The 22,022-nt window shown below is 51.0% G+C and overlaps 1 protein-coding gene across 1 annotated transcript in view; it reads left to right on the plus strand.

Moving 5' to 3' along the window:
- The window catches only part of gask1b (golgi associated kinase 1B), a 78,375-nt gene that overhangs the window by 26,028 nt on the left and 30,325 nt on the right, over positions 1 to 22,022 (plus strand). Inside the window, exon 2 of the mRNA XM_072495788.1 lies at positions 10,254 to 10,468. Coding sequence (XP_072351889.1) covers positions 10,254 to 10,468 — 215 coding nt within the window. The remainder of the gene's footprint in view (positions 1 to 10,253; positions 10,469 to 22,022) is intronic.

Genomic DNA, 22,022 nt, shown 5'->3' on the forward strand with positions numbered 1-22,022 from the left:
GCCAGAGGCAGTGGCAGCTACAATGAGTGTAGGCAGCATGACAAGGAGGACCATCGTCCAATATCAGAAGAAGACGAATGACCTCCAACGAGCTGCAAGGGCAAGTTACCACCTCTCTCATCAGTCCTGCCTGCCACCCCTCAGTTTCCAAAACCGCCCCCCCTCTGACACCCCAATCCACTGGCTGACACCTCACACCCACCCAACAGCCAATTTTTAAGCTTGTTCCTCAGAACCCCCTGGCACCCACCAGCACAATCCCTTCATGTCTAGGGGGAGTGCCCACACATGCCACCTGCTATAGAGCCCCCTGACCCATCACGTGTGTGGCTCACAATGTTCTCTCTTTGTCCTCAAGGAGAAGATAATCCATAAAAAGAGGGAAAGGGCGAAGATGAGGGGAAGGAAATCCAGGGAACAGAGTCCTTACCTCCCATGAAAAACGGGCCCTGGAGATTACAGGGTTGACCGAGGAGACAGTGAGGTTGGCCTGCACCAGAGAGGGGAGGATCCACTGCCACTTCATCTAGATGACCTGTCCCAAGTGAGTTGTTGATGTCCAACAAAATGATCCTACCTCTCATTGACGACATGTCCATTGTCTTGCAGGATCACCATCTGAAGAGGCCAGGACATCCGGAGTCATACCCGCCCCACCACCCAAGAGACCATCTCAGAGGAGAGCTCCAAGGAGAACACCGACGATGCATCACAGCTTTCACCCGCACCTCCCACCAGCGCAGAGAAACACACATCAGTGGGTGACATTAGTGAGCAGGCTTCTGGGGCACTCTCTGGTGAGCACCACACAGTTGCTGGTGCACATCAGGTGGAGTCCGGAACATCCAAGGGAAACAGTAGTTGGATCCCAGGACTCAGTTGGGTCCCAGCCACATGTCGAGCCTCTGGACAAGTTTCTCATTCAGGAAGGGGTGTCAGTGACATTCCAGCGACTGCAAGGCCGATTGGAGGAGTCTCAGAGTCTTCAGGTGCAAGAGATGGTGCCGGCAATGCATGGCACCGAGGCCAACCCTGCTAGGGTGGTGACCACAGTGGCAAACCTGGAGCACGACATCTTCGTCGTGAGTCCAAGGCATGGCTCAGTCTGTGATGACCATGGCTGAGGGCCTTGACATCATGTCCCAGTCGATGAGGGCCATATCCCAGCTACAGATGGACATTGCCGAGGCAGTCCAGAGTATGGCTGAGTCACTGAGGACCATCGCTGAGACTGTCGACACCACAGTGCATCCAATGTGGAGCCTCCAGGACTGGCAGTGCCAGATGACTCAGAGGTTCTGGAGCTGGCTCCAGCTGCCCCTCTGTCCCATGGAGTCACCCAGGGCCCTATGGGCACCCTCCGAGAGGAGGAAATGCTGGAGCCCAACCCAGGGCCTTCCACCAAGGAGACTATGGCAGTCTCCAGTTCTTCTGAATCCACCCCTCCTGACACCGGTGTATCTTAAGGGCAGCGGGCAGAACAGGGTAGCACAGCGATGTGACACCGATAGAGTTAGCTGGGGCCCTCTGCTAAGGGCATTAATGGCACCAGGGCGCAGAAAGCAGCAGGCTGCCTCGACCTCTGATGTGCATCCCGGGGACACATCTAGGTGCAGCAGTTGACCATGAAAGATGAAGAAGAGTGAGGAGCACTGAGTGGGCACTGGTGAGGTCACTGTCCGTAGCTGGGGGGAATAGAAATCTGTCACATTAAAATGTTCACCATTAAAACATGTCACACCTGATACATGTGAAGCTTCTGTCACTTCACAGCGGGCATGTCTGCACCCCCAAGCCCTGTTCCAGCTGCTCCTCCTCCCCCTCCCCCCCCAACACCCGCACTCCATCCCGACACAGTGGTCCAAGATCAAAAGCCCCCGCCTCAGGGGATGGGTATGAACAGGCTGTCAGCAGAAAGAAAATAGTCAGACTTTAGCAAAAACTGAGGAGCACCAGAGCTTTCCTCACAGGGAGTGAACCTCACTCTCCTGCCTTGTATGGTGACCCGCTGACAGTGTCAACACAGGTCCATCACCCTGGAGTGATGTTACATAGACCCTCGGGTGAAGAACAGAGTAATCAGGAAGGGGGGTGGAGTGATTGGGATGGAGGGGGGAAGGAATGAGGGGCGGGGTGTTGAGCTGTCAGATACAGCCTAGTCCGAGGAGAATCTGGAGACAATGAGGGCCTCACTGGTCCTCCTGATATGTCACAACCTTGCCACCACCTGTCTTCCATCCTTCAGTTCCTCCTCGGGCTCGTACTCTGGTCCCTCCTGGTCAGCCTCCTCCTCCTCAGATGAGGCCGCATGTCCCTCTGCCTCCTCCTCCTCAAGCATGTTTCCCGACTGCTATGCCAGATTGTGGAGGGCACAACAGACCAGCACAAAGCATGATACCGTCTGGGGGAGTGTACTGTAGGGCTGCACCAGAGCACACCAGATGCTGATATAGATATCCAATTTCCAAATATCTGAACAAATTAATAATTAATTAGTTAATTAATTTTAACAAAGCCAGCGGAAAACATTCACAAAAATCTCTGTATTTTTCTCTACCTCAGTACTAGATCACCCAACAGTGTTGCTTTCTTGAGGTGACAGTTACCAGTGCTGGGTGTGGGGGTGGGAGGGGTGCAGTGCTGGGGGTGGGGGTGGGGGGAGGGGCGCAGTGCTGGGTGTGGGGGGGGGGAGGGGTGCAGTGCTGGGTGTGGGGGGGGGAGGGGCGCAGTGCTGGGTGTGGGGGTGGGGGGGCGCAGTGCTGGGTTTGATGGTGGGGGGAGGGGCGCAGTGCTGGGTGTGGGGGTGGGGGGGAGGGGCGCAGTGCTGGATGTGGGGGTGGGGGAGGGGCGCAGTGCTGGATGTGGGGGTGGGGGGGAGGGCCGCAGTGCTGGGTGTGGGGGTGGGGGAGGGGCGCAGTGCTGGGTGTGGGTGGGGGGAGGGGCGCAGTGCTGGATGTGGGGGTGGGGGGGAGGGGTGCAGTGCTGGGTGTGGGGGTGGGGGAGGGGCGCAGTGCTGGGTGTGGGGGGGGGTGGAATTTCAAGTTTGACTCTGGTCTCTATGTTTAATGTCATTTTTAGTTTGGAAACATATACACCTGCTGTACATGTGGGATATTCTGGTAGATTGAATTGTTTACTTTGATCAGAATTCTGCTTTGCTTGCCCGTAATTTATCTGACAAATTCAGCACAACCTCTGACATATGCGGTGCAGTTTAAAATCTCTTTAGCAGGACATCTGCCATAAGTTGGAATGTTTAAAGTTTTGTGAAACACCCCGCTTTTATATCTTGCTTTTGTAGCATTTTTGCTGATGGCAATATGTCAGTAAAACTGGGAGTACAGTAATGTTTTACATCAAAATTTCATCTGAAATATTATCCTTTTTTTGATTGTACTGATACGGTTATATTTTTGTTCCTGTCGTTCAGGAAGTTCCACTGACCTGGTAATACTTGCAATAGTTCCTCTTCCTGCTTCTGCTCCATTGCCTTTGGTGTTCCCGTTTCTTATTTACATGCTGACCCTCGCCACATCATCCCAAAATACTCCATTGATTTTCACAAATATGCTGAAAACATCCAGATCGACCTCACCGCCATCTCTCTCAACTCTTCACTGTTGCTAAATTATCAAACTGTTTTGCCCAACATCCAATGTTGGATGAGCAGAAATTTTCTCAAACTAAACATTGGAAGACTGAAACCATTGTCTGTAGTCCCCACCACAAATTCCATTCCCCAGCTACAGACTCTATTCCCTTTTGCTGACACAGAGGCTGTGCCAGGCTGTTTAAAATTTTAACCTGAGTTGAGCTTCTGACCGCAAACCCATGACATCACTGAGACTATCCATTCCATATCATGACATCATCTGACACAGCCTCGACCTCAGCCCTTCTGCTGTTGAAACCCTCATCTATGTCAGTGTTTCTCAAACATTTTTTCCCGGGACCCACTTTTGCCAACCGACCGACCATTAGGACACATGTCAGTTGACCTGAGCGACCCACACCGGCTGACCTTAGCGACCCATGCCGGCCGGCCTTTGCGAAACAAGTCACGTTCTCTTACCTTTAATGTGAAAGGGGAGCCTGCTTGGTCTTCACAATCTCACTTGAATCAGGTTCACAGGAGGAGAGGTCAATACACATATCAGATGCCGATTTCAGTCAGTTCCTTTGTGCCGTCTTCACCTTTGTAAGAACGGAAAATCCAACCTCTCACATGTATGTCGTCATGAAGGGCAACAGTAACAAAATGCTTGTTTTACTCAGCACTGAATACTCCTGGGAGATGCTACTCCAAAATGCTGACAACTTCATGGGCTATTGGTGCGTTTTTAATGCGCTATCACAGGTCAGGGACAGCAGCAGAGTCTTTTCATTTGGAGTCAGCTGTAAGTTAATAACTGACTCTGAGATTTCAACCTCAAAGGAATTTTTCACACACCAGTTATTTTTCAAAATCTGAAACTTTTTCTCTCATTTGCCAGTACCTCTCTGCATATAACACACATGGGCTTTGCATCCTTATTTGCATCGGCACAGTTCGCAAAAGCATACCTCCAGAAATGATCTTTATACTGCTTTTTTCCTGAGTTAAGTTTCTTCTTTGCGTGCTGTTAACCAGAGGCTCTGGGGCTCTGTACAGAGCTAACACTAGCATTGGCCTGTCCTGCCCTGGACTCTCCTGAGTAGCTCTGTCCAGCAGATTCAGTTGTGAGATCCTGGCCAGTAGGTACACTGTCTATTTTTGTCTCTGGCCATCTCTTACTTGTAAGAAAATGATTAATCTTCATCACCCTCTTGCCTTGCTTGCTAGCAGCCTGAAAATGGAAGACGTTCTCCTCTGTCATTTGGTGCCAAAAGCACGTACATCCAGGGTGCTTGGCGTCAGATGTCTGTGCAGGCCGCATGACCAGCTCACTGCTGCCACTTCTGGCCAGAAGATTCCACAAAGCCTCATTTCCTTCTTAATTAAAAGGTGGCAGCGGCTGCCATTCTCAATAAAGATGCGGGTTGTGGTTGTCGGGCACTACCTTTGTGATTTGGACCGCCGTGGAAACCCCACACCAATCGCTCCGCGACCCTCCGGACACCTGCCCGCGACCCACCCGCGAGTTGTGATCCGCACTTTGAAAAATCCTGATCTATGTTATTGTTGCCTCTTGATTTGACTATTCCATTACATCCTTGGCTGCCTTGCCCCTCTGTAAATATGAGGTCAGCCAAAAGCCTGTTGTCCGTATCCTTACTCACACCAAGTCTCATTCACACATCACCCCTGTGCTTGTTGACATTCATGGGCTCCCAGTTAAGCAACATATTGGTTTTCAAATTATCATCCTTGTCTTCAAACCCCTCCGTTGTCTTTCTCTCTCCCTATCTCTGCAATCTCCTCCAACCCTCTGAGATGTCTGCACTCATCACTGAAGTCTCCCCAATTTTAATTGCTCCACTACAGGTGGCAGTTCCGGGTCAGAGCTTTGGAATTCCCTCCCTCAACCCCTCTGCCTTTCCACCTCACTTTCTGCCTTTAAGACCTTCCTTAAAACCTCCCTTTTTGAAGCAAGCTTTTGATCATCTGCTGTGACATCTTAGGTGGCTCAGTGTCACATTCTGCTATATAATACCTTAGGATTATTTAAAGGTGATATATAATTGGGCATTCCAAATAATTAAATAAAATAGGACTTATTCCCAGAGGAAATATATGAGCTATTCTTGCAAATTTCCCACTACCTCAATGATAGAAACTATATAATTTTTCTGAGGTAACACACGGTGGGCAGGATTCTCTGATGTCCGGAGGAAATGTCTAGTTTTACAATGAAAAAGTCGGCGGTGCCCCTGCACCGATGCTCTGCCCGGTGGGGGGCTAGCAGCCGTGCCACGCAAACCCTCTGGCGTTCCCAACAGAAACGGCCAGAGAATTGCCGGGTTCGTGGCTGCGCATGCACACGGCGATGACCTGCAGCAGTCGCATCGTATAACATGACGCCGGCCGCGCCCGGCGTCTGGAGGCCTTCCAGACAGTGCCTCCCTTTAACTGCCCTCGCCACCTCTGGACCACCCCCCCACTAGTCCCCCCCCCAGCCCCCGCCGAAGTTCCCCGGGCAGCGGAACTGTGGCAGCGCTGGACCCAGTCCCGATTTCGGCGTCAAAAGGGATTCTCCAGTTAATCGCAGAATGTGATCTTGGCGTCGGCAAGCGGAGAGTCCCGCCCTATGTTCCCGGTTCCCCGTTTCGATTCATTTGACAGCACTTTCACCTTTGAGTCAAAAAATTATGTGTTCACGGTGTTAACACTCTCTGCAACAGATGGGAGAGCGTCAGGTTAGAAATGAAAAAATGGGAAATGTGGGGCTGGATTCTCTGCCACCCATTGCCGGTAGCGGAGATCCCGATGCGGTGGGGAATCCAGCATCGGAGGAAAAACTGGATCGGCGCCTAGCTGGATTCTCTACAATTCCGTGATTCTCACGCCCTCTAGGCCGGGATTCACTCAGGCATGGATTGGCACATGTATTTGCCAGCATGGCCTAATGCGGTTGTCCTCGCGGTGGGCCAAGCGAGTAAATATTGAAGGTAGGCGTCTCCAAAGTCCATCGGAGGGCCCCCTTCTCCCAGAATGCAAATTCTGACAGATGTCTGGATTGTTTATTTTCATTTCCCTTCACTCTTGAATGGATTGTATGTAGCCTACTGTGAAACGAACCAAAATGTTTATAAATGTCTGGGGGTTAAGTGCTTTCACTTCCTCTTTTACTCAGCAGAAAGCGTTTAATTGCTTTTAATATGGTCATGAGCTGTCAATCATGGAATTATAGAATCTCTAGAGTGCAGAAGGAGGCCATTCTGACCATTGAGTCTGCACCGACCCTTTGAATGAGCACTGAGCACATATCCACTCCCCTGTCCACCCTGCCCTATTCCCATAACCTAACCTGCACTTCCCTGGACATTAAGGGGCAAGTTATCATAGCCAATCCATCTAACCTGCACATCTTTGTACTGTGGGAGAAAACCGGAGCAACTTGATGAAACCCACGAAGACACAGGGAGAACATACAAACTCCACACAGAGCGACCCAAGGCCGGAATTGAACCTGGGTCACTGGCACTGTTATGTCATACCTAGATGTTTGTAAACACTGTAGTTCGGTCTCTAGGTGGGGGGGGGGGGCTCTCTAGTGGGGCTCTCTGGTGGGGGTCTCTGGTGGATTCTCTGGCAGGGATCTGGTGGGGTCTCTGGTGGGAGTCTCTGGTGGTGGTCTCTGGTGGGTGTCTGATGGGGTGGTCCAGTGGAGGGTTCTGGTGGGAGCCTCTTGTGATGGTCTCTGGTGGATGTCTTATGGGGGTTCTGATGGGTAGGTTGATGGGGTGATCTGGTGGGGGGGGGGTGATAGGGGGTCTGGTGGAAGGCTTTGATGGGGTCTATTGGTGGTCTGGTGGGGGTGTCTGGTGGGTGCCTGATGGGGGGTTTGGTGGGGGAGGATTGGGTCACCCTCAGTGTGAGTACTGTGGAGGGGGTGGTGTGTAAACCAGCAATTCCCCTGGTGGCAGGGGGAGGATGCCTCTATTTGTCAGTGGGGGTTGGCAGGAGTTGTCTTGCAGGGGTGGTGGAAAATGGGGGTGCAGCCACCATTTTGAACGGGCAGTCCGATCGTGGGATTCGTGACAGAATCCCTCATGATCCCCCCCCCATGTATCTATTTGCATGGTAAGGGACAGTGAATCACTTTGGGCACCGCTCCCACCTCAAGCACAAACCAGGGGCGTCATTCTCCGACCCCCCGCCGGGTCGGAGAATCGCCGGGGGCTGGCGTGAATCCCGCCCTCGCCGGTTGCGGAAGTCTCTGGCACCGGAGATTCGGCGGGGGCGGGAATCGCGCCGCGCCGGTTGGCAGGCCACACCGCTCGATTCTCCGGCCCGAATGGGCCGAAGTCCCGCCGATAAATTGCCTGTCCCGCCGGCGTGGATTAAACCACCTTTTGAACGGCGGGACCAGGCGGCGTGGGCGGGCTCCGGGGTCCTGGGGGGGGGGAGCGCGGGGCGATCTGGCCCCGGGGGGTGCCCCCACGGTGGCCTGGCCCGCGATCGGGGCCCACCGATCCGCGGGCGGGCCTGTGCCGTGGGGGCACTCTTTCCCTTCCGCTTCCGCCACGGTCTCCACCATGGCGGAGGCGGAAGAGACTCCCTCCACTGCGCATGCGCGGGAAACTGTCAGCGGCCGCTGACGCTCCCGCGCATGCGCCGCCCAAGGATGTCATTTCCGCGCTAGCTGGTGGGGCAACAAAGGCCGTTTCCGCCAGCTGGCGGGGCGGAAATTCTTCTGGCGCCGGCCTAGCCCCTCAATGTTGGGGCTCGGCCCCCAAAGATGCGGAGCATTCCGTTTTGGGCGCCAGTCGGCAGACATCGCGCCGTTTCGGGAGAATTCCGCCCCAGAAGTGATTCAGCTCTGGCAGGAGGACATAGTCTCCCAATAGGAGAATCCTGAGCATGTTTCAAACACCCTTGTATGTGCACTTTGCCATTTTTTTGACAGTGGTTAGCATGTTGTGCAAGTGCCCACCCTTGACAGGCGGGGCACTTCATAAACATATTTTAATCAGGCTCCCAGAGTGCGAATTGTGAATCACATTTAAATTATACAGTAGCTGACACGGGATTTTCAGGGCTCAGGAAACCCAATAACAAAGTGGAGGTGGGATGTCTCCAGAAGATAAGTACTTTCTTCAGAACTCCTGGTGGTTCATGAGGAGCAGGAAATTCCCCACCGCCCTTCAAGGAAACCTTTGACCTCTCTTCTATTGATGATGGCCTCCCCTCCTGCAAACCTTGATTGTTGTTCCCTCTCTCCTGATTGTGCATTCCCCTCCCCCACAAGTGTCCCAAGCTGTGCCATCCTGCCTCTGCCACTGCGTTCCCTTGCACTTTGCTCATCTCCCTGTAAATATCAAGGCCTCAAACCTCATTGCGGAACTTGAGCAAATAATCAAGGTTGCTACTTTGTTACAGTACTGAGATCATGCTGCTTTGTCAGAGGTGTGGTGTTATCTTCCTGCTTACCAGTTCTGGTGGATTTGGAGCATCCCATGGCAATTTTTGAAAGTGAAAGCAGAGCCCCCAGTGTCCTGACATTCATGCCACACAAGTGCCAGGCAATGACCATCTCCTACAAGAGGGGATCTAACCACTTCCCATTGACATTCAATGGCATTATCATCGCTGAATCCGCCACAATCAACATCCTAGGGTTTACCATTGATCAAAAACTGAACTGGACTAGCCACATTAATACTGTGGCTACCAAGGCAGGTCAAAGGTTAGGAATCCTACGGCGAGTAAAGCCCCCAAAGCCTATCCACCATCAACAAGTCAGGGATGTAATGGAATACGCACCACTTGCCTGGATGAGTGCAGCTCCAACAACACTCAGGAAGCTTGACACCATCCAGGACAAAGCAGTCCGCTTGATTGCTCCCCCTTCCACAAACATTCAAGCCCTCCACCACTGACGAACAGTGGCAGCCTTGTGTACCATTTACAAGATGCACAGCAGTAACTCACCACGGCTCCTTAGGCAGCACCTTCCAAACATAGGATCACTACCATCTAGAAGGACAAGAGCAGCAGATACCTGGGAACCCCACCACCTGGAGGTTTCCTCCAAGTCACTCATCATCCTGACTTGGAAATATATCGGCGTTCCTTCACTGTCGCTGAGGCAAAATAATGCAACTTCCTTCCTAACAGCACATTGGGTGTACCTACACCTCGAGGACTGCAGCACTTCAAGAAGACAACTCACCACCACCTTCTGAAAGGCAACTAGATATGGACAATAAATGCTGGCCTAACCAGAGGCGCCCACATCCCGTAAATAATTTTTTTAAAAAATTGCTCTCACTAAATGTGCAAGGGCAGTTTTGTGGCACAAGGGTAATGTCTCAGTGTCTCTACCTCTGAACCAAAAACTCCAGGTTCCAGTCCAACTCTAGGACATGTTGGCTATGGAAGGAGCATTCAAAATGTGGTTTAACGGGCTGATACTCAGACTGGGGCTCCTTCCACTATTCCTGACAGGGAAAAAAGTGTGTGTATGTGGGAAGATGCACTACAACAAACCTTAATGGGCTTTCTAGTTTATTTCAAAAGCTGGAGATAATATTGTGTGCTGTTGGTGGTTGCAGGTGTACTTTTTGTAAATTCGATCAGACAATCCTAAAACATTTTTTCTTTTTCAAAGATGGCCTACCTCGTCCTGTTATTATCTGGGATCCTTCCTTGTCAATCAACGATAATGACACCCAGTCTACAGTCAAATTGAATTGGATATCTTACCAGCGATCGCTAAAATGGAAATGTTGGGCCCATGGCAAAGTTCCTAAACCAGATTGGAGTTGTACTGATGTCCATCACTACGAATGGTGCAAACTAGCTCTTTTCGATTTTCTACTTCAGGTGAGGAACAACTTGACAGTACTGTCCATTCCTAATTTCAGAAAGAACTTTCTCCAAAAAAGACCCCAAATTAAAAAAAATAATTATATTTCATGTATGTTTTGTAATACTTCTTCCTATGTATCAATTTCTCCCTGGAGTTAAATTTCTAATTTATAAGATTTATATAGTAGTAAATACTTTTCTTCGACTAATAGAAGAAGATCAATGACAGAGAATTGAAGAGTTTATGTTTTGGATCATAATAATAATCTTTATTGTCACAAGTAGGCTTACATTAACATTGCAATGAAGTTAATGTGAAAAGCCCCTCATCTCCACATTCCGGCGCCTGTACGGGTACATGGAGGGAGAATTCAGAATGTGCAAATTACCTAACACCACGGGCGAAATTCTCCGGTATCGGCGCGATGTCCGCCGACTGGCGCCCAAAACGGCGCAAATCAGCCGGGCATCGCGCCGCCCCAAAGGTGCGGAATGCTCCGCATCTTGAGGGGCCGAGCCCCAACCTTAAGGGGCTAGGCCTGCGCCGGACGAATTTCCGCCCCGCCAGCTGGGGGAAAAGGCCTTTGGTGCCCCGCCAGCTGGAGCGGAAATGACATCTCCGGGCGGTGCATGCGCGGGAGCATTAGCGGCCGCTGACGGCATTCCCGCGCATGTGCAGTGGAGGGAATCTCTTCCGCCTCTGCCATGGTGGAGACCGTGGCGAAGGCGGAAGGGAAAGAGTGCCCCCACGGCACAGCCCGCCCGCGGATCGGTGGGCCCCGATCGCGGGCCAGGCCACAGTGGGGGCACTCCACCGGGGCCAGATCGCCCCGCCCCCCCCCCACAGGACCCCGGAGCCCGCCCGCGCCGCCTTGTCCCGCCGGTAAGGTAGGTGGTTTAATCTACGCCGGCGGGACAGGCATTTTAGCAGCGGCACTTCGGCCCATCCGGGCCGGAGAATCGCGGGGGGGGGCCCGCCAACCGGCGCGGCGTGATTCCCGCCCCCGTCGAATATCCGGTGCCAGAGAATTCAGCAACTGGCGGGGGCGGGATTCACGCCAGACCCCGGCAATTCTCCGACCCGACGGGGGGTCGGAGAATCTCGCCCCACATCTTTTGGGACTTGTGGTAGAAAACCGGAGCACCCGGTGGAAACGCATGCAGACACGGGGAGAACATGCCGACTCCGCACAGACAGTGACCCAAACCGGCAATCGAACCGGGGACTCTGGTGCTGTGATGCAACAGTGCTAACCACTGTGCTACCATGTCGCCCGGGTCATTAAAGTTTGCAGTGGGTTCTCACGACCTTACACTGTAACTACGATGGACGATCAGGGAAGTAGCATGAACAATTATTTTTAACCATTTACGGTGCTTCCCCGAGCAAATTTGTGAGTTTTCTGACCCAAATCAATTGAGTCAAGATTTCCCACCGTGCTGAATGTGACAAATCATAAAAATAATATTACTTTTCCCATTAACTTCACTAAAAATTCTCCATATCTTCAATAGGAGAGCAATCCCAGAAAAACAGCATAAACAGCCATTCACCATTTCTCTGGGGTGGTGGCAGGAGATCAGGGAACCTCTGTGGAAATTCTACTGCTGTGTGTTTGTAAGAAACACACTTCCTGATTATCTTAATGGAAATTTCCTCTCAATGTTACTACTTGATCCTTAGGTAAAGATTTTTCCCCCTATTTCCTTGCATCAAATGGCATTTATTTGGGTAGTATTCAGCTTTAAGCACGAGGAAGAGAGATTAAAAATCCCCCAAATTATTTTGCTTTGGCCCATTACAGCGTTTTCAATCCAATGTCTAGGTGGATTCAAAATTAGGCCAAAATTAGGTCTTACAGGCAAAAGAGCAAAGGTGTAACTTACTGTTTGCAGCCGGAATCTTGCCTGCTAGCTGGAGAACAGGCCTTGTGTCACTTCAGTTGGGGCAGACCTGCTGGTATTAATTACCCCTCAGGTACTTAAGGCAGGTGTCAGGCTTTCCCTGGGATTAAGGACACTGAGGGCTAAAATCCTGCCCCGAGAGCTGTCAGAGGCAGCTCTCCATTTCCATCAGAGGACAATGATCAATGAGGGAGCCCAGGGCAAAGGAACCCCAGGGGCTCTGAAGAAGAGTCGTATTTGACTTGAAACGTTAACTCTGTTTCTCTCTCCACAATAATGCCGCAGACCTCCTGAGTTTTTCCAGCAATATCTGTTTTCCCCCATGTCAAAATGTGAGAATGGGATTGGGATCATGGGCAGAGGGTCATGGGAGAGGAATAACAGGGGGGTTGGCAGCAAGGACAGGGGGTGGCACTCAACGGCCAACACACCCCTGGCCCCCCCCTGCACCCCGTACATTCTCGGTCCCTTGATCAGGCACTGAGTGCCTTTGAATGAGGGATTGTCTCTGATAGCCCACAAGCTCATCTCTCCTCATTCTTTCCACCAAAATGTATCACTGCACACTTCTCTTCATTTAATTTCTTCTCCCTTGCGTCTTGCCCAATTACTTTTCTTGAACAAGCAAAACATTTTCAAATCCACACATTCCTGTGGATTTGATTTTAAAAAGCTGTCAATGATATCCGTGTGTTCCAGCATGCAAAATGCTGCAACAAAAATGGCAATGTACCAGTTTGGGCCCAAGGTTCCCTACATGGTGAGATGCTAATTTGGTCACTCCTGTTAGAGAAAACGCTGGGATCAATTGTGATATCGAGGGCATAAAATAGACAATGGGCTGGATTCTCCACCACTTGCTACTGGTATCAGGGGTGAAATTCTCCTACCCGCCCCGCCACATTTCTGCGTCGACCGGCCGGCGGGAGTCTCTGTAACATCGGCCGGTCAATGGAGTTTCCCATTGTGGGGCAGCCCCACGCCGTCGGGAAACCCCCCGGTGCCGGCAGAACGGAGACTCCCGCCGGCGGAGAATGACGCCCCAGACATCCGGATGGGGTGGAGAATCCAGCGTCGTCCAAAAATTCCCATTTCGATGCTCACATGGTCCCCTGCTGGTGGTGACTTCGAGGTTCACACCCCGCGCCACTGGGATGATGTGAATAGATCAAATTGAGCCATTTACTATATTAATGGGTTGGGCACCAGGGGCGTCATTATCCGACCCCCCGCCGGGTCGGAGAATGGCCCTTGGCCGCCGTGAATCCCGCCCCCGCCGAAGTCTCCGGTACCGGAGATTGGGCGGGGGCGGGAATCGGGCCGCGCCGGTTGGCGGGACCCCCTGCTGGATTCTCCGGCCCGGATGGGCCGAAGTCCCGCCCAGAAATTGCCTGTCCCGCCGGCGTAAATCAAACCTGGTATTTACCGGCGGGACCAGGCGGCGTGGGCGGGCTCCGGGGTCCTGGGGGGGGGGCGCGGGGCGATCTGACCCCGGGGCAACAAACGCCATTTCCGCCAGCTGGTGGGGCGGAAATCCCTCCGGCGTCGGCCTAGCCCCTCAATGTTGGGGCTGGGCCGCCAAAGATGCGGAGCATTCCGCACCTTTGGGCCGGCGCGATGCCCGTCTGATTGGCGCCGTCTTTGGCGCCAGTCGGCGGACATCCCGCCGTTGGGGGAGAATTTCGCCCCAGATTGTCCAAGTCTGTGTGATTCTCCGGTTTTCTGGGCCGGGATTCACTTGGGTGAGAATTGGCGCAGGTATTTCCCAGCCTGGCCCTGGTGCAAGTGACCTTGTGGTGGGCCAATGAGTTAACTCTTTCAGGGAGTTGCCCCCAAAGACTGTCGGAGGGTCCCCCTCCCCCGCACAATGCAAATTCTGTCCATCCCACACTCACAGGACCCCCCACCAGACCCTCCAGAAGAGACTCCCCATTACAGAGACCCTCCACTAGAACCGCCCCCCGATAAGAGAGACTCCCACCAGAGGCCCCCCATTATTTTAAGGGCAGCACGGTGGTACAGTGGTTGGCACTGCTGCCTCACAACGCCAGGGAGCCAGGTTCGATTCTGACTTCGGGTGACTGTGTGGAGTTTGTACACCCTCCCTCTGTCTGTGTGGGTTTCCTCCGGGTGCTCTGGTTTCCTCCCAAAGTCCAAAGATGTGCAGGTTAGGTGGATTGGCCATGCTAAATTGTCCCTTAGTGTCCAAAGGTTAGGTGGGGTTATAGGGATAGGGTGGCCGATTGGGCCTAGGTAGGGTGGCCTTTCAAAGAGTCGGTGCAGATTTGATGGGCCAAATGACCTGCTTCTGCATTGTAGGGATTCTGTGATTACACACATTCCCACCAGAAACCTCCGCATCACCGAGACTTCTGCCTAGAAGCTAGGGAGCAGTCCAGGTGGAGAAGGTGCAAAGAATCACTGCTTTAAAACTCACCTGTACAATACACCTACTGGCGCAGGCAGAGAAAGCAGCACCTGTAAATTTCTAAAAAGTTAAAACCAGCTGGTTTAAACTCTCTCAGATCTTTGATCTGCAAGCCTTTCATTCACATCAATGGGGATTGGTTTTACTAGGCGCGATTGACATCTTCCTCATGGATTCTTTAATTTCATTTCCCTTCACGCTTGAATATATCTCAAGCACCCATCTATGAAACTAACTACAATGTTTATAAACATCTAACTATGACTGACAGTTCCTGGAGCACATCAAAGCATTTAAGTTCTTATTGCAGATTCCCTTCTTTACTGGTCTGGCTTGATAACAAACCCACTGTTGCCCAGTCAAACCCCTGGTAAAAGCATGCATATTGTTAGCGAGTACCCAACTTTGGTCATTTGTCCTTGCTACCTGTGGAACTGGTTAAAATAGTGACAGATGAACTTCTGACAGTTCCATTGGTGGTGAATGACCTGGGTAATGTTAACTGTCCGCCCATCTGGATGGACCCCCTGGGATTCAAACTCACATAAATAGATGTGATGAGTTCCGGTTAAACTTCCTGCACCCTCAGTTGGGCAATGGTGGATGACATAGAGTAATTAAAGGATGCTGAAAATATATAAAAATTGAAGTGTGAATTTCTTTGAAAGATCGATTTCTAGGTTAAGAAGTAATATCCTTGTTACAGTGTAACGTGTAAGTTATGTGACATATTCCATTGAACAAACAATGGATTTAAAGCGATTTCAAGTTACCCAGAGTGGAAAGGCATGATGATTCAATGCTTTTCAAAGCTGAGCCTCTTTTTCATTTCCTGATCTCCCTTCGGCCGTGAATCCATGCTGTCTTTTTGCAAAAACCTTTAAATAATTTCTCCCAGTCTTTTCTAAAAGTATGTTCTGAAGATAATTTCAAACTGAAATTAAATTCCATGAGAAGCAGAGTGGTGGCTAGTCTTTTGTGCTTAAGTCAAATTTACTGGTCTGATAGCAATTAGCAAAGGAAATCCTTTTCTAGTGCTCTTCTGTGTATAAACGTTCGAGACAATCAGCATGGCACTAGTTTTTCTTCTGTGTGAGCAAAAGTTATTTGACCCTTCAAAGTTCAAGTGAACCTTGAATAGTGTGAGATCTTGTGGCAGTGCAGGCAGAGCATAACAGGCATCTGCCGTTCTTCCGGAAGTCACATCAAAATGTTATGGAAGATTAACAGAGGAGTTGTGCCAGAGAAAAGAAAGCTCCTTCAAAGGGAATACGACAGTGGAGAAGACAGAGAAAGAACTGTACAATAAAGCAGCAGAAATCTAAAGGCTAACATACAAAACAATGGAACAAACATACATTTTCTGTTGTCAGCTAGGCATCCAGTAAATCCAGAAAACCATCACCATGTTTAAGAGTCTTCAACTCAAACTACTGAAAAATGTATTCAATTACAGCTTTTATTTATCAAAAATGGAGTGCACACTGTCTCCAGAGGAGGATACCCCTCATAAGTTAAGTCCAGGAACCTGACCCCGATATTCATGGAGAGGCCTCTCCATGATTGTTATATGGTGAAGTGGCTGAAAATTATAAGTCCCACCCTTTGAACAGGGTACTTTTCATTTTTGTGGGGGCGGGATTCGAGGCAATTTGCATTTCGCACATGGATGTTTTATGGAGGCAGCTGACCATTTGAAGCACCAGCTCCCTTCAGTGAAGCCAGGTTACGGTCGACCGGGAGTGCAAAACCTGAAGTGTCCAGATAGACAAGGCGAGAGCAGATCGGAACTTTGTGGATTCGTTTGGATAGTTCTTTGGATACATCTTTGCAAAGGTAAGGTACTCTTTGGATGTCCTCCCAGGAGGTCAAGTGCTCTCTGATGGAGTTAAGGGGCGGGATTCTCCGCAATCGGCACGATGTCCGCCGACCGGCGCCAAAGACGGCGCGAATCAGTCCGGCATCGCGCTGCCCCAAAGGTACGGAAGTCTCCGCATCTTGAGGGGCCGAGCCCTCACCTTGAGGGGCTAGGCCCGCGCCGCACTGATTTCCGCCCCGCCGGCTGGCGGGAAAGGCCTTTGGTGCCCCGGCAGCTGGCGCGGAACTGACTTTGCCGTGCGGCGCATGCGCGGGAGCGCCAGCGGCCGCTCACGGCATCCCCGCGCATGCGCAGTGCAGGGGGTCTCTTCCGCCTCCACCATAGTGGAGACCATGGCGAAGGCGGAAGGAAAAGAGTGCCCCCATGGCATCGCCCCGCGCCCCCCCCAGGACCCCGGAGCCCACCCGCGCCGCCTTGTCCCGCCGGTAAGAGAGGTGGTTTGATTCTCGCCGGTGGGCAGGCATTCCAGCAGCGGGACTTCGGCCCATCGCGGGCCGGAGAATCGCCGGGGGGGGGGGGGCCCGCCAACCGGCGCGGCGCGATTCCCACCCCCGCCGAATATCCGGTGCCGGAAAATTCGGCAACCGGCAGGGGCAGGATTCACGCCAGCCCCCGGCGATTTTCTGACCCGGCGGGGGTTCAGAGAATCCCGCCCCTGGTATCCTTTGTCAGGTGTCTTCTGGGACAGGTAAAAGTTGGCATGAATGTGCATAAAAAGTGCCTAAAAGCATTAACTGTAAAGCAAATTGGAACTGTCAGCAGGCCCTGTCAAGATCAACTGTCAAAAATTAATTGAGGACATGTTAAAAGTCTCTCAAGGACCTATCAAAAACATCTGTAAGGAGGACCTGACAGAACTGTCAAGAAGAACTGTCAAAAACACCTGAGAAGAGGATTTATCAAAACTGCCAGAAAGAACTGCCATAAAACCTGTCGAATGCAGCTGCCAAGCTGTCAAGATTTCTAAAAGTCTTGCCGTTTAAATCATTGAAAATAATGTTTGCATTGTTTTTTAAAAATGCTTGCTGCTTCACTCTGTATGTTGACGTAAGTGAGAGGGTTTCCATTACTGGATTAGTGCTGCATGACTAATTTCATAACCATATATTATCATGATTGGGTGCCTGTCATTTCACAGTTTGATTGACATTTGCAAGTAGTTGTAAACTCTTTGAAATGCAAGTATGAATTTCAATGCTTGTTGTTATAAGGGATTGTGAACTTGAATGACAAGTTTGTTGTTATAAGGCATTATATATTTGAAGGAATGAAAGTGTAGAAGTTTTTTATGTATTATAATATTTTCCCCAATATAATGAATTCTGCAGTAGGCACCACAGATGGAATCTTGGCTTTCACGGGCGCCAAGGTCATAGGAAGAAAGGGCATGTACTTAGGTTGGATGGTAATATGCCCAAACCCCACCAACTTTTCTGACTCCACACGAAATATGTTTGGGTTGGGAAAGCCCATGGTCAACCCTCCTGCCCCAAAGCCAATGAAGGGCCACTGACGGGCCTCATTCCACTTCCGCTGGAATTAACTTAGGTGGTGAAAGGCCTGTTGCCATGCGGTGTGCAGAACGGCCGCTACCTTATGGGAAGATTGTCATCTCCAGGAGCTGGGTTCCTAGATTAAAGGCAATCCATGCCTGATTGAGAGACAGTATATTTGGAAGTGGGGAAGCCACTGAAACCCACACATGCCCTTGCTGCTGATCACCCTGTCCCCTAATCCTCCACTGCCCTCCACCCCCCTGGGTCACTTTGTGATCCTGGGATTGTTCTTCCAATAGCTGCCAGGGCCTTCTTTGTGGCAATTTTTGAGTTCAAGAGCTGGCAGCCTGTTATTGGTTGACAGCTCTTGCGAGGCAAGCTTCCACCCCTGGGAACCTGATTCTAGAGGAAGGCCCACCACTGGTCTCATCACTTCCTGATTGGCATATGGTATGGTGGGCCTTCTGGAAAAGGAACAGCATGGATCTCTTGCTGGCTCTACAGCTGGCAGATGAGACATCTGGGGCGAAATTCTCCGACCCCCCGCCGGGTCGGAGAATCGCCGGGGGCTGGCGTGAAACCCGCCCCTGCCGGTTGCCGAATTCTCCGGCACCGGAGATTCGGCAGGGGCGGGAATCGCGCCGCGCCAGTTAGCGGGCCCCTCCCCCCCGATTCTCCGGCCGCTAGAATGCCTGTCCCGCCGGTGTGGGTTAAACCACCTCTCTTACCGGCGGGAGAAGGCGGCACGGGCGGGCTCCGGGGTCCTGGGGGGGGGGGGGGGGCACGGGGCGATCTGGCCCCGGGGGCAGCTCCCACGTTGGCCTGACCCGCGTTCGGGGCCCACCGATCTGCGGGCGGGCCTGTGCCGTGGGGGCACTCTTTTCCTTCCGCCTTCGCCACGGTCTCCACCATGGCGAAGGCGGACGAGACTCCCTCCACAGCGCATGCGCGGGGATGCCGTAAGCGGCCGCTAACGCTCCCACGCATGCGCCGCCCGGCAATGTCATTTCCGCGCCAGCTGGCGGGGCACCAAAGGCCTTTTCCGCCAGCTGGCGGGGCGGAAATCAGTCCGGCGTGGGCCTAGCCCCTCAAGGTTAGGGCTTGGCCCCCCAAGATGTGGAGGATTCCGCACCTTTGGGGCGGCGCGATGCCGGACTGATTTGCGCCTTTTTTGGCGCCGGTCGGCAGACATCACGCCGATTACGAAGAATTTCACCGATGCTTCAACAAGATTTGGCCCTCAGAAATATATTTTATAGAACTGTATTTTATCATACCTCTGCATGGGTCCTGAGGTCTGCCCATGGTGGATACTGGATTAATTGGCACGGTATGTGTACGGACAAAGGTGGGTGGGGGCATGGATTGGCATGAATTAGCACCAAGTTATCCTTTAGGCTATGAAATCTGGGGGTGAATACAGGGCATGCGGTGGCATTTGTTGGCATGGATGGAGCAGAGGAAGTGTGTTTGATGGGTGAGGGCTGGTGCTGTTGAATCCCAAATTTCTTTATCCGTCAGTCTGGCCTCAATAAAAGTCGAGATGGATTTGCAAGTATAACATTAGTTATTTTATTCAGCTTGCAAGCTACCTAGTCCACAGTGAATCAGATAACATGTTGCTCTCTGCAGCCCCGGGAACTAAGTGAATGTCCCAGACAAAGAGATCAGTACTGATACATTCAAATGGCATCAAGTTTCACATACTCGACACCCATAGGTCATCCTGTGTCCCTCCTGACTTGTTTGATCTATTCTGATTGGCTCACTTCCAATCCCTTTCTCCGGCCCCTATCAATGCAGCATCACTCTCATAGACACACCTCTTCCTGCTTTTTTCCATGCGGTCTCAATCCCTTTGTCTCTATCTGCCAGAATCAAAGTGGCTTATTTCTACATTACATTAACTAATATCTCTAAAGTAACTATTTTATATCACATTCGTCTGTGCTGTTTTTTGCTTTGTTTGAAAAATATTTGGTCATAGTTTTGGAGCCCCAAGACAGACATTGCGCACAGCCCACCTCCGGATCCGGATGCCTCCTCACTTCTTCCCACCCGCTGTGACCTCTACTCGTGCCCCCTCCCATGGACTGAAATTCCAACACCTTGGGGGGGGGGGGGGGGGGGGGGGGGAGGGGAGAGGAGGGGGGGGTCCGATTTGGGTTTGTGGAGCAGGGAGTTCTCCCAACTCTGCACACCCAAACTGGGGGCACAATCCTGGGCTATATGCTCGCATGTAAGCTCCAACTGTTGTATCAAGTTTCAAGGGTTTCCTCTTTACCCATACAATGGGAATCTGGTGGAAGTGTGAATATGGTCCTGGCTGCCACAGGTAGACATTAGTCAACAGTCACAGTAGCAGTCACCAGACCTCATCAGGTCTGGCAGCATGACTGTAGTGAGAAGTAGAGGTTCAAATTTCAGGCCAATGACTTTGTCAAAACTGGAAGCAGTTGGAGATATAGCCCTTTTAAACAAGTACAGGGGCCTTAATACCTGTTACATCCCTCATTTGTGAAATATTTCCAGCATTTGTTTAATTTTATTATTAATGAAAGGGAACATTTCCAGCAATTGATAGGATATTCTCCTATTTTATTTCAATGATGTAAATGAGACAGTGAACAGGTTTGTCATGAAAATATGGAAAGTCAAGCCAAGGTTAAAATAATTTAAAGAGGCTCCTGATATTTAGGTGACCATTTCGCGCTAACACAGAAGCCCAGTGTTTGGCACCAGTTCCACTCATGTATTTATCATTTATTAACAGAAAAGCCTGCTTCAATGTACATAATTTACCCAATAATATTGATATAATAAGATACAAAGTATCTATGATTTTATCTTCCATGTCACATGTAAGGCAGAATGCCAACCTCTGCCTGTGCCTTTAATAGATTTGGCACCAAGTGGGCGTTTGTGGATTGCAAATATTTTTGCTGTATCAGGAATAATGTTTGCAGTTTTCATCAGGAACGTTGACCTGAATATTGCTTCAAAATCAGAATCTCATAATTCAATATTTTAAAATGAATCTGAGACAAATTAGGTCAACTGCTTAACCCTTTGGATGACATTTTAATTTAAAATATTATGTGTGAAATTAAGCCACGATATGGAGATGCCGGTGTTGGACTGGGGTAGGCACAATAAGAAGTTTTACAACACAAGGTTAAAGTCCAACAGGTTTGTTTTGGAGTCACTAGCTTTCAGAACACAGCTCCCTCCTCACTTACCTGCGTCAGGAGCTGCGCTCTGAAAGCTAGTGACGCCAAACAAACCTGTTGGACTTTAACCTGGTGTTGTAAAACTTCTTACCGTGTAAAATTCAGGCCTGGACTTTTGCTCCCAGGTGAGGGATATCTCCTGGCTCCGTAAGCCTGGCCCAGGCTAAAGAGGCTCAGAAGGTCAGGTTTTCGTTCTGTGGTGGGGGCAGGAGGGTGAGTTGGATGAGCAGTTGGGCTCGCCGAGCCTCAATCGTGTGCGGAGGCTGCTAGGTGCAAATGTGGGCTGAGCCGAAGATCTGCCTCTGTTCCCCGGCACTTTGTGGAAGTTATTTTAAAAATGAATAAAACAGAAAACAGCCCTCCGGCTCTAACCTCTCACACTCTTCACACTCCTCTATACACTCCCCATGCCAACATATGCAATCTCATGCCCCCAAACGCCTTCATGGCCCTCACTCTATGCCCCTCTATCACTCCCATGCCCTCTTCACGCCTTAACCCAACCTATGCCCCCACTCATCCCCAAGCCCCTTTATAGCCCCTATGCAACTTGGTGCCTACTCATGCCGACCCATGCCACAGCCACCATCTTTTGCTGTTCTGTCTTTCATGCAACGTGTATAGGATCCAC

Source organism: Scyliorhinus torazame, chromosome 3, assembly GCF_047496885.1.
Source record: "Scyliorhinus torazame isolate Kashiwa2021f chromosome 3, sScyTor2.1, whole genome shotgun sequence".
In the NCBI taxonomy this organism is placed as follows: domain Eukaryota; kingdom Metazoa; phylum Chordata; class Chondrichthyes; order Carcharhiniformes; family Scyliorhinidae; genus Scyliorhinus; species Scyliorhinus torazame.